The sequence below is a fragment of the Anas platyrhynchos genome, chromosome 7 (genome assembly GCF_047663525.1).
Source record: "Anas platyrhynchos isolate ZD024472 breed Pekin duck chromosome 7, IASCAAS_PekinDuck_T2T, whole genome shotgun sequence".
Lineage (NCBI taxonomy): Eukaryota > Metazoa > Chordata > Aves > Anseriformes > Anatidae > Anas > Anas platyrhynchos.
The window spans coordinates 2884387-2896774 of NC_092593.1; the positions used below are offsets into that span (position 1 = coordinate 2884387).

The 12388-nt window shown below is 37.2% G+C and overlaps 1 protein-coding gene across 4 annotated transcripts in view; it reads right to left on the minus strand.

Moving 5' to 3' along the window:
• Positions 1–1167: 1167 nt before the first annotated feature.
• The window catches only part of EPC2 (enhancer of polycomb homolog 2), a 40999-nt gene continuing 29778 nt past the window's right edge, over positions 1168–12388 (minus strand). For all 4 annotated transcript variants that reach the window (XM_038181936.2, XM_072041410.1, XM_038181937.2 and 1 more), the window contains exons 11-14: positions 6619–6755; positions 5995–6154; positions 3912–4245; positions 1168–2443 (exon numbers count right to left, since the gene is read on the minus strand). In XM_038181936.2, coding sequence (XP_038037864.1) covers positions 2371–2443; positions 3912–4245; positions 5995–6154; positions 6619–6755 — 704 coding nt within the window. In that variant the 3' untranslated portion in view covers positions 1168–2370. The remainder of the gene's footprint in view (positions 2444–3911; positions 4246–5994; positions 6155–6618; positions 6756–12388) is intronic.

The following is a 12388-nucleotide window of genomic DNA, read 5'->3' on the forward strand; positions in this document are numbered from 1 at the left end:
GTGAATCTCCTTCTACAGAAAACTTGAGACAGACATGAGAAGCCTCTCCCTCATGCTGAAAACCCCAGTCCTGCTGCTATGTTTTGCCTGATCAAGGCAGTACTACTGAAGTGCCATGCATCCCTCCGAGTATTCTCTAAAGATACAGTCTGGTATCTTCTCTCCTTGTGGACTTGAGAGAGAAAATAAAGCACCAGTTATGCAAAAAAAAAAATAATTGATTTTAGGTATTGAGTTTCCAACAAGCTCTCAGAGTTTAACTGCCCATTTTTAACTCACAGAAGCTAAGACAAAACACATTTAAGCACAACTTAAATCAAAAGAAGCTCTCTGTATGACATTTAAGAGGAAAAAATATACTGACTTCATGACACACAGGGTAAAATATCACACTTTTTTAAAATAAAGATGCACAAGTTATTCTTTTAGATACTTTAAAGAAAAATCAAAACACCAAACTGCCATGCTAACTGCAGTCCAACGAGGGTTGGCTCAGAAAAGAGCACAGATCTATGCCTACATCACCTCTTCACAGGGGTAACAATTCATTCCAAATTTCAGGAATATAAATTACAAAAACTAGCAGAAAATTAACCTGTGAGCTTTACTTTGCATGGTCCCTCACAACTGATCCGTAGCATGCTTGTTTCTGCCAAAGTATGTCTTACAGGAAGCAAATCTTCCAGCTGCTGGTGGTTACAAGTAATTTCCTTCAGAAGCAAAAGTACTTAATGTAATAATCTGAAACCTGGCAACCATTATCTGGTGATGAAGCCCTGTGAAGGTAATCCAACGTTGGGGCTGCTCAGACAATGTCCTGAGGTTCCCTCCAACCTCCAAGATTCTGTGATTTATAAGAAATGTGGAACATGACTCAAATTACAGGTGGAGAACCAAACAGCAGAAAATTCAAATGATTTGACCAAGAAAATATCTGAGGTTGTAGTATCTGGCAGAACAAGAAATTGTCCCTTGTCCTGATCATTTCCAAGTCTACTGGACCATCCCTCCCCTACTGTATACTTGAAGAGCCAGGAAATACATCACAAACCAAAACCTTTTGGAGAGTTAAGTGCACGTGCTCCAGTCAAAGCCATCAAGAGACCTCTCACATCACCTAAAGCTTACACTGCTTGCACTTGGTGAAATAAACACGTATGCAACATGTCCATGTTTTGATATGTATTTTTATTTCCCTGCAGTTTTCACTTATCAAGAACAAGTAACAGGGAAAGTTGTCTGAACTAGTGCATAAACAAACATTCTGAAACACCACTACACGTATCTAATTTACAAGAACCGTATAAAAAAAGTCACTAAAACACTACACTACGAAGGTGTCCAACGCTTACAGTCAGACTTTTTCCAACCCGTTACTTGCCTTGTAGCCACAGGAAAACTCTCCAAAATTGAAAAGACAATCTTGCCACAACCCTCCCTCCCCCCCACCACCTGGGATGGCTCGATATCTAGACATCCAATAATTATTGCAATGATATATAATGCAATACATACCTGGTAAAATATCCTTTATGTGGTGTGTTACAGTTTTAAAGCCGGTTAAAATATGCAGTCTTCAGATAAAATGTAATCAGTTGAAAATTTTCTCATATCTGCACAATTTCATGTGTGCTAGATGCATAATTTTCCTAGTCAGTTTTTTTTTCCTGTGTAATTATTTTTTATAAACTGGTATTATAAATAGAAATATACATTCAAAATATATGGAAAAGTGAGTTACTACATTAAATTTGCATGTATCGATCCATCCCTTTCCCCTGCACAGTAATAGAAAATACTATTTTGCCTTGAACTTCATATTTGACAGTGAAATGCCACTAAAGTATTTACCAAAAAGTCCATCTAGTCAAATTGTGAAACAAAATGAACCAAGTGAAAACTTTACATTTCCTTTAGAAAAAAATTACAAGAATTTTGTCTCCTAGCTATGAATCTTTAACTTTTTTTTTAGACACAAAGTTGGATTTATTTGTACAAGATACAAAATGTAAACATGGCAAAATAAATAGTTAAAACAAGTGATGCAGGATCCCATTTCATGCTCATGATCCCATTAAAGAATTATTTTTTTAATCCATTCAGTTGCAAATTCAAGTGCAAAAGCATGATGATGAATATCTACTATTCAAGTAACAGAAATAATATTGATGATACAAATAAACTATTTTACAAGGTAGTGATTTTCCCAATTTTACAAAATTTACATTATATATCGACTTAATACACGATATAATGATAGTCCATTTAGGTCCATTTTAGTTCTCTGTGATCCACAGAGTGCTGTATTTTGCATTCAGTTGGAATATAAATGACTACACCATTAGCACAGGTTGAGACACTGGTTTGAGGTTATGTCACTTCCATTGCTACTGTTGTCTCTGCTATGCCGTTTAAACCCAGTCGTTCTGGTTCATGGTTCTCTCTGCAACAGAAGAAATATTCAATAATTAGAGGTAGAATTAACATATTTCCTTAGGCAGTTTCAATGATTTCTTACAGGCTTTGTGTGTTTTTACACAGCTATTACTTGGATCAGGGACAAACCCCAACGCGTACACTAGAAACAGATCACACAACTAAGTGCTGGCATTTAAGAACTTCCATTAACACTGCAGTCCCTTCTATGAGATTAACAAAGACAACCCAACTTCATTGCATTTTACTGTAAATTACCATCCTAAATTATGGATAAGAGTAATAAAAAGTCTCCTGAAGGAACAAAGTCAAGATAGGCCAATACGACCCTTTATCAACTACCAATTATTCTATTAGTGAGCAAGGCATTGTTCTAACCTGTTTGTTTTTTTCTGTTTCATTTCAGCACTAGCACAAGAAATCTTAATTTCTTTCTGAATGTATTACCATTCCCTGTAGAGAAGCCTAAGGCCTATTCAGCCAAGGTGGTTCTTTTTAAGGCACTTGCTGACACTACTTGAAATATCCCTCTGACTTTATGGAAATAACAGCTAAACAGACTAATGCGATAGAAGCATGCTTTAAAGCACAATTACTAATTTAAGAATAGCTTTTCCTCACTCCATTCAGCGACTACGTTATACACGTGATTTTGCATCTCAGAAGCTCTTTTTAACATCTCCAGAAGCATCGAGAAATAACCCATAAGCCACATTTGCTAATGCCCTTTTTCTGATTTATCAATCCATTAACAGATTTGACTTTTTTGAGCATCGTACAATCCAGCAGAGACATTCAAAACAAGTCCAAATACTGCCCTTTTTAGTAAATTTAGCCAACTGCAAAATCCTGCCACTCTTGTCAAATATCTAGTTAGGTATTCCAAAACAATAATGCTGCTAGTCATTATGAATTTTGTATATTTTTATATGAATAATTTTATATATTTTTCTATAAAGTATTTTTAATATATGAATATAAGATGCAGGCTGCCTCATATCTATTTTGCATATAAAGATGTGTACACACATATATACGTATAAAATAGATATGCCAGTTTGCATCTTACAATATGGCTACATAAAGCTTTAGAGAGAATGTGTAGAGTTTGAGAGTCTTCTACAAGGGGCTGCAATGAGAAGGGACAAATGAAAAAGGTTAAAACGAAGCCATTTAAACACACTGAGGTTTACCAAAACCAGCGTGCCAAAAATCAGCAGAACCTATCTGGGCATTAATCTGCAAAAAGACAGCATGCATTGTCTCTTATCGTTTGTCATAGTCGTGCTGAAGATGCCAGCAGCTGGATGTTTTTGTGAGGCTGAAGCTACCCCAAGGAATCTCAGAGGGGGAAATGATTTTATTTAGTGCTCTTGTGGGGAGCTGGGTACATCTGAGGTATTCAGGTATTATTCAGGAGTTATTCAGGTAGCACAGGTGTAAGACAATTGTGCACCAGCATGCTACACACTCACCTTGCTATACTGCTGATGGCACTGCTAGGAGTTACCTTTGGCACTCTGTCCATACTGGCAGCAACTGTGGCAAGTTTTAAGGCTGTTGGCGATGGTGCTGAAGTCCTTGTATTGATATGCACATTGACTGGAGAAACAACACTGACATTGTTGAGGTGCACTGCGTTAGTCAGGCAAGAATTGTTCATGGGAAGAGTTTGAGGGCTGCTTGTGCACAATGCTGGAATTAAGTGGTTTGTGGTGGTGTGGCCAACTGTCCTTACAAGCTGTACGGTTGAAATCCCTGGGCTGGATGATAAAGCCATGTTGGTGGAGTACAACGTTCTAGAGGTTCCTGTTACAAAGCAAACATTATTAATTAAAAATATGCCATTACTTAGATTCAAAGACAAAGGTTAAACCCCAGTGGTAATGTTTTAAGCATACATGTCACTGGAATCCTGCATGTAGGTTATTTGTTTTGAAGAATCAAAATATACAAGTTTTAGAAACATTCCCAGATTACACTACCAATCTTAAGAACTTAATTCATGAAACCATCAGAAAGTAAAGAAGGTACCGGTATCACAAAGAGGTTCTGTATTGCTGAGCTTAATGTACCTCATTAAGAGGTACATTCATAATGTACTGTCTTAAATTAAGGGGCAACATTCACCGGAAAAGTAAATCAAACAGCTCACACCTCAGCTAGGCAACACAGAGACCAACAAAGAAGCCAAGTTTTGATGCTTTGAAGGACCTCCTCATTTCCCACCTTGTTTGACTGGCAACATAGAGAGGTTCTGGGGACCAGCATCCCTCAAGGAAGCAAAACTTGGGGTCCAGGACCAGGCAATACAGAAGCTCCCTTCCAGATTATGCAGTAATGCTGTCTGCACTACTGGAGCAGTAGGAAATTTGGGGTTCAAATTCCAGCTAAAAATCAGGCACAGCTTATATTCAACCCAAAGGTTCTCAAGTTTCCTAGAGAACACTGATCTGGTTGAAAACACTGATCTGGTTTTGATAACAGTGGAATGAGGCATTTTTTTTCCCCTATTCCTGCAAAACGCTGTCTTCAACTAACATTTTCTAATTTAAACCTTCCTGTATGAAGCTGGAATTGCTATTTTCTATCACTGTCATTTACAGCTATGGAACAGTAACACAAATCTAATTTTATGTGCATATTTGCAATGTTTTTCATCAGTCATAAAGATGATATCAGCATGGTACATGTGCCTGATCTTATACCCCTCGAAACACTGTCCTCTCAGATATATATTATAGCGAGTTATACATAGTTGTCTTTTTTTCTTTCCTGGAACTGTTCCAGTATATTGATTTTATTCAGCTGTGTTTTCTCCTATTCATTTCATTATTAACCCAGCCTGGCAGAAGGTCTATAAAACTGATCACATCGTTAGCTATTAAAACTACAAATTAATATGAAAGCCTTTTATTTGTTATGGCAAATTCCAAATAACATTTCTCTCCTGGTAACATGGCAACTGCACCAGCCTGACCAGCACTGCTCCTTCGGTAACAGAGGACCAGAAATGGGGTGTTGAAGTCAGGTAGTGAATGCCACTATATACACTTTCGCTTAAATTTGGAAGGAATTCCAAATTGTATTAAGTACAATGACATCTGAAACTTATGGTAATGTCAAAAGAGCTGCTAGAAGTAGTTGATTAGTAGAATTTCATCTAAATATGGAAGTGAAATAATGGCCAGACAACATAGCAACTTCTTACTTTCTTTTAAAAGCATTTAACTATTTTAAAGCATTTTTTTTTTTTTAACTGTCAATGTGTAATTAAAGTGTTAGCAGTAATGTATTTATTGTAACAGATTATTAAGAGATAGAGCCTACAAAAGAAAACAGAAACAATTTTACCCTTGGTATTGTAAACAAACAGTTATTACCATACTAACCTGCAGGCCATTGCACAAGATTATTTAAAAGTAACATTTAAGACTGTAGCTGCTGCTACTCCTACTGCTATAACAAACTCAAATACATTATTCTGAAAATACAAAATAAGCCAGTTTGACATAGTCTCAACCCTGCATGAGATAATAAGTTTTAAGAAATCATCACCTGAAGGCTGGACAACACCATTAATATTGTTGTGGCTGGTGTTTTGTTCCTTCGTTACCTCACTGCGACTCGGAGCAGGTGCACTAACCACTGCAGATGCAGCAAAGTGGGCACTGGCTGAATCAAGTGTTTTTGACATACAGTCAGAGGTGCTGGAGCCCTGCAGGGATGAGAAAATAGGTATTTTTATTTCTTTAAAATTATGCAAGTACAAAGGAAAACACTACATTTGGATTGCTGTAACACACAATTACCAGCAAATAAACTTTGCTGCTCAAACTTTTAAAGCTCAGTTACAGTATACAGATAAAGAAAACACCCCACCCCAACAGGTTTTGGGGTTGAAGTTTAAAAAACTCTCATTCAAAATAGAGAAAACAAAGATGGTCTGTGCTGTAGCTGGCACAAATATCTTTCAGGCACTATAAAGTAAACTGGAAAAGCATCCTGACCAAAACTAGTTCTATATTCCTTCTGAAATCTAACCTATTTACTGAAGTTATATCTAGTTATAACAAAACTTATAACATTTTTGTTTTAACAAAATTATATCTAGCTTATGAGAGATTAAAACCACAGTAAGCCAAAGGAAGATGGAAGCATGTGACTTCTCGGGTGCATTACCTGTGCTTTCGGATGTGTCTGTTGCGAGGAATGCTGAGATTGCTGTTTCTGTTGAAGCTGAGCAAGTTGTTGCCTCTGCATTTGAACTAACTGCTGTTGATGTGTCTGAAATTGTTCTTCTGTGATACCCCCTGTTACTGCGGAAAAGAAAGGGAAGCCGGTGTGAAATATGCCTGCACAAAACAAATACAGCTAAGATGTAAGAATGGGCCAGTGCTGGGTAACAACTGGGTGAGAACAACTTATACCATGTTAGATGCTTGCAAAGATTTTCATGTTTTCCTATGTAAAAGGGAGGCCACACTAAGCTTGTTCATAGTGTTCTTTTAACATTGATTCAATTTATAACAAAAGGATTCACAGCTTTCTCTGCTTTTAAGCAGCCTCAATCTTTGGTAGTTGTCTCTCCGGCAGCTTGAAGCAAAAGCTTTGAGAAATTCTTTTCCTGGTTTGCAGAGAACGAGAATGCCCTAAAAATCACGCTGAGGAAGAAGTACACTAAGCTGAGCTCTCACAGTAAACACTTTCAGTTTATTCCAGTACAACCTTCCTATAGTCCTTAACTGTTGCCCTCTCCTCTGATACCAGGAGGTGCTACATGAAGGAAGCACAGCTTTAACACTCAACAACACCTACTTGAAGAGCAATGCGATCTGTAGGTGCTAGCTTACATGGATCACTTGTATGGCTGTACACCAGCTAGTTAAGTGCACTTCGATCCTCACTTGAGAGGATGGGAAACCAATACACAACAACAAAGCTAATCTCCGTGTCTAAAACAATGTTTGCAAATAGCACAGAGCAATGTTTACTTAGCAAATCCAGTCTGACCTTCCAATTTCACCTTATTTTTTTGCTGAAGTTTCACCTGAACAGGATTATCTTTCCTATTAAGCTTGCTCCACTGAAAAAAGTCTGCGTGACATACTGAATTTATTTGCAAGAAGCAAGTTAGCACTGCCCCAGTGGTACCAGACTCCCGACAAGTAAGGAAGGGAATGGCACAGTCACGAAAAATGGTTTTCAATATCCTATCCACCCACCCAAGAATTGCAAATACGATAAATAAAAATACTGCCTAGTGTTTAATGGTTAAACCCAAATTTTGTGCAGCCAGTACTAACCTGAAAACTAAGTTTTCTTAGGAAAAAGTAAAAAGAACTCATTTTTCAAAGATTCCTGTTAACTATACTTCAACATTTTGAACTGTATTTTCCTAAGAGTGAAGCTGTCATTCATCTCAAATGATATTCCTGCAGAATGCAGGTGTTTATGTCACCAAGAAACAATGAGCTAACAAAACCCAAAGTGAGCTATCTTTCAGGGTCTGGGTTTTTCATTTACTGGCTGCAGCACTCCTGTAGTACGGCTGTCCTGAAATTCTCTTCTGAAGAGGTGCCAAAGTGCAGACTGGCTATTTAGAAAATACTAGGGAAACCTCTTCTCTACTGCTACATTGTTAAAACAAGCTTCAACTATGTAAGGAGGGCACTTAATCCCGTGATTCATACAGTTAATCCTATTAGATTATTGGGATTTTACCATCAATTCCAACATATTCTAAAATTCCCTCCCCCCATTAATTGTGCTGAGTGTTCCCCAGGAGGATTTTTACCAATTACAAGCCTTTCACTCCCGGTTCAGTCAGCTAAACCTGCTAGGTTCCCTCTCAACAGGCTCCCAAAATGTGTTTCGTTACTAAAGGCAACAGAGCCAAGAAGAGCGCTATGGAACATTACGTATGTATGCAATTCTATTTTTAAGCTCTGAGGTAACAAATTCCAGAACATGCCTTTTGTTTTGTTAAAAATATTTCAGAACCAGCTTATATGTCATGCAAAGAGATGTCTACAATACATTTAGCCACAATTCGCTATTATTCGTCTGTGGTTAAGGGACATTTATTGAGACTCAAAGCCCCATTCTGCTATGAATTGTAAAGACAATGCAGGAAACAGCCTCAAACTGCAAACCAGCATCCAATTTAAAGCTAGCCTGTGGGTCAGTCGTATGTTTTCAGCCTCCTCAGTTTGACACAAAGCCATGTTACAGGGAAGATGACCCCAGTGATGTAATGATTGCTTCCTCTCCATTGACATGTTTAAACTCTACTCGGTTCGGTACCTGTCACCAGATGTTTATTCGGTCACACTGAGCTCTGCTATAAAACAGCAGCTGTTCATTAGCACGTTTACTATCATTTCCTTCTGCAAAAACCAAACAAATGAAGGGTCTTTAACAAATCCAACTCCTACAGTACCCCAAGGTAGCCTTTAAGGTCACAGGTAAGCACAAGGGTTCTGCACTTCTCCTAAAAGCTTCTATTTACCAGAACTTCAATTTCCACTGCCAACAGGATTTTTCTTTATAGTTATTTTATCACAATCTGGCTGTAGCAAAGTACTACAACAGAAAAGCATAAAAAGTCAATGTGAAATTAAGTCTTTTAGCTTCCTCTCCTCCTTCACATCTTCATCTTAGATTAGTGTATCATTTCTCTTAGGATTTGAAGGCTTTAATCAAAGATCATCCATCAGGCTGCCCGAAAAGGCGGTATTTCAGTAATCTAATTACTGCTCCATGGTATTTAATTCTGGAAAAAATACCTCTAAAAGGTAAAAGCTTGTTCCGTAAGCCAAATTCTTCAGCTGAGAATGCTGGTTTATTCTGCATGGCCATGGTAACTAAACAGATACCATTTGAGTGGGTCACTGCAACGGGCAGCTGAAGCAGACTGGAAGCCAAACGCAACACGGTGTCCTACAAACCGCTGGAAAATTGCCTGAAGTTTTTATCTTACTTCAGTTCTATAAATGAAGTGAGTTGCACTCTCAAAATTCAGACGGCCAGTTAAATATGAGCTTGCCCATGTCAGTAGTGCCATCTGTAAGTTCCTATAAGTTCCTCCTAGCTTCCTTCCTCCACCACCTATCCTAAGAGCCAGCTGCATCCCATCAGCAGTTTCTCTCACTTTAGGTTAAACAGAATTCCTCCAAAATTGGCTTTGGCAAAGAGACCAGCTTAGCTTTTCAGATTATAACGGGCAAGACTTCAGAAAGTTTACACAACTGATCAGAGGGATAAGATGATTTCAGTGACCTTGTCTCAGAGTTCCTCAAATTCAGTTCTCCCAGTTGGGGTTGTTACAACACAAGCAAGAGAAAAAGATCAGTGTGGAACAGGGGCTCTTTAGTCATGCACTGATTAGGCATTTTCAAGAAAAGGCTACTGACACCAAGTCTTTCTCGCTGCTTGCACGGTGCCTAGCATTAGGGAAATTCCATTTTAATAGTTTTATTTAATATTAAGTGAAAATATGATGCACAATTAACTTTAAATATTCCTGTGCAACAAAAGCTAAAGCAAGCAACTCGAAGTCTTCTCTAAACTAAAAATAAACAGTTTTAGTACTGCCATTGTTTTCTCCACACATTGCTTTATGCTTGCAGGTAAATCTCCTATAGAATTAACTGATTTCAACAATTATCCCTCAAAGAATTATTTTAATAAACCCAGTAGGGTGACCTGTGCTGACTTAATGCACAACCAGACTTTGAGCACTTCTAAAATTTATTTGCCATTTACTAAGGAGCAAATCTAGAACCGTAGCTCCTCTTGGTGGCTCACTTCCTTGCTAGAGAGTTTTGTTACCTTATGGCATCTGATCTTTTAATAGAATTGCCAGATCTGTTTTGTGATTTCAATCTGGAAAGGAAAAGGTCTTCCAAAACCATAAATTGCATAACGCATTTCAGCTACTGAGGTATCACTATTCTCACCCAAATGTAGTCTTCAGACAGATTGTCAGGATTATACAACGTAAACAAGTTATCATTTCTCTATGAAGTGGCTTGGAACCATCAGATTTTGTTTTATACATTAACATATTTCGCTGTTATCTCTATCATTAAAATATATATTACTTTATTCTTTCATTTTAGTTCTTCCCCTAACAGTTCCAATCCTACAGTATGTGAGTGCTAGTAATCATAGTAATTATATGAGCTCTGTCATTAATTTACCATGTAGCACCAACGATTTTCTTCTTTAGTCTTGATGAGACTGTTACCTGATTAAGAGCTTTTTTCCCCCATGTATACGCAATTCCCTACCAAAACAGAGCCCTTCCCTCCCACCCCCCGCCTGCGCTGAACACACTGCTAAAATGCTGTTCTCATTTTTGTTTTATTATGTGCTATCCATCCTCTAGCTGTTACATACTAAAGCCAGGTATGGATATTTAACAAATCTCTTCAACCTTTTTTTTTTCACTCAGATACATCAGCTTCCACCTCAAGATACTACCCTACATTTTTTAGGTGTACTCCATCCTCAGGAAAGAGAGGTCTCCACAGCAGCATTCAAAACCTTAAAAAGAAGTATGTAAACTTTTAAGTTTACATCTAGCTAATCCTTTGGTAATCTATTAATACTTATTATACTATCATCAAAAATTCTATAGAAAAAATTAACTTATCCTATATCTTTTTAAGCAACTTTCCTTACCTTGATGTCATCATACTTTTTTCATTCAAACAAATCTTGCAGTATTACTTGCTCCTCTTACATAAAGAACTATCAGCAAATTCTTCGTTGTTCCTTACAGCTTATGGTCCATGCTTCACGTCCTTAACTCTGACAAATAGTATTCCCTTCTATTTTCTGCATTTGCTTTAACACCACATCTCTTGATTCTTATCAATAATCCCATCACACAAAACTGCCCCTTCCTGCTACAGGTGCAACTCTCCAGCCCTTCAAGTTCCTTACAAAAAGAAATTATACAAAATATGATCATAGCACATTATATCCGTTCTCTTCATACAGCAGAAAATTATTCTTGTGCAAATCTCTCCAAGAGAGAGAACACAACGTAAAGGTTGCAATGACTATATTGAAAAATAAATGAAGTATAGAAGTATTAGGCTGGAATAAGCATTCTGTGCTTATGTCAGTACTATACTGATGTTACTTAATAAGCTAACATTCAATCTTTTAAAACCATCATGTAAAGAAAATTGCTTTTGTCTTCAGGAAATTCAATTTCTACGCATGAATTTCTAAAGGTATGTTATTACAGATTAAGTTCCAAATCCTCCAACTGATTTTAAAAGAGATGGAGCATTCCAAGTCCACATGAAGTTAATTACAGGATCCGGAATCAACCTATTGTATCCTCTAATTATCCTGTTTTACAACACCAAGTTCTGTAAGTACACAATAGATAGGAACATACTCAGATGCTTACTGATGCTTGGTAATAGATCTTTTGGCATTTCTCGAATTGTTTGGCATTTTAAAGAATCATACACACTTTTACTAGTATAAAAGTTACAACGTTCAGTTTTAAGTAATTACAGTTCCTAGTATATGAAGCAGATAAGACCAAAAATGTAAATTTAAAGCATTTTTTTTTTTTTTTTGCTTCTGGTAGTTTTAATTCCAACGTAAGTGCTTTTACATCCAGGTAACTAACAAGGGATACAAAGATCAGAGTAACATTGCATATATTTTGTATTCTTGTGAAGATATTACTAGAGATTTTATTTACTTTAAATGTAAAACTGTTTGTACGTGAACTGCTGTCTTGCTTATTTAGAGTTAAAAAGGTCATAAAGCTGAATAGCAAAAGACTGGCAATGAGAGCAAGAGATCACCTTTAAGGGAAAAGGAAATCGCTCTTAACCTACACTTGTTGATTTTCTGATAGTGGAGAATGCTGGATGCTCTGACTGTCTACATCACTGGAGGCTTCTACTGTCAAAATTTT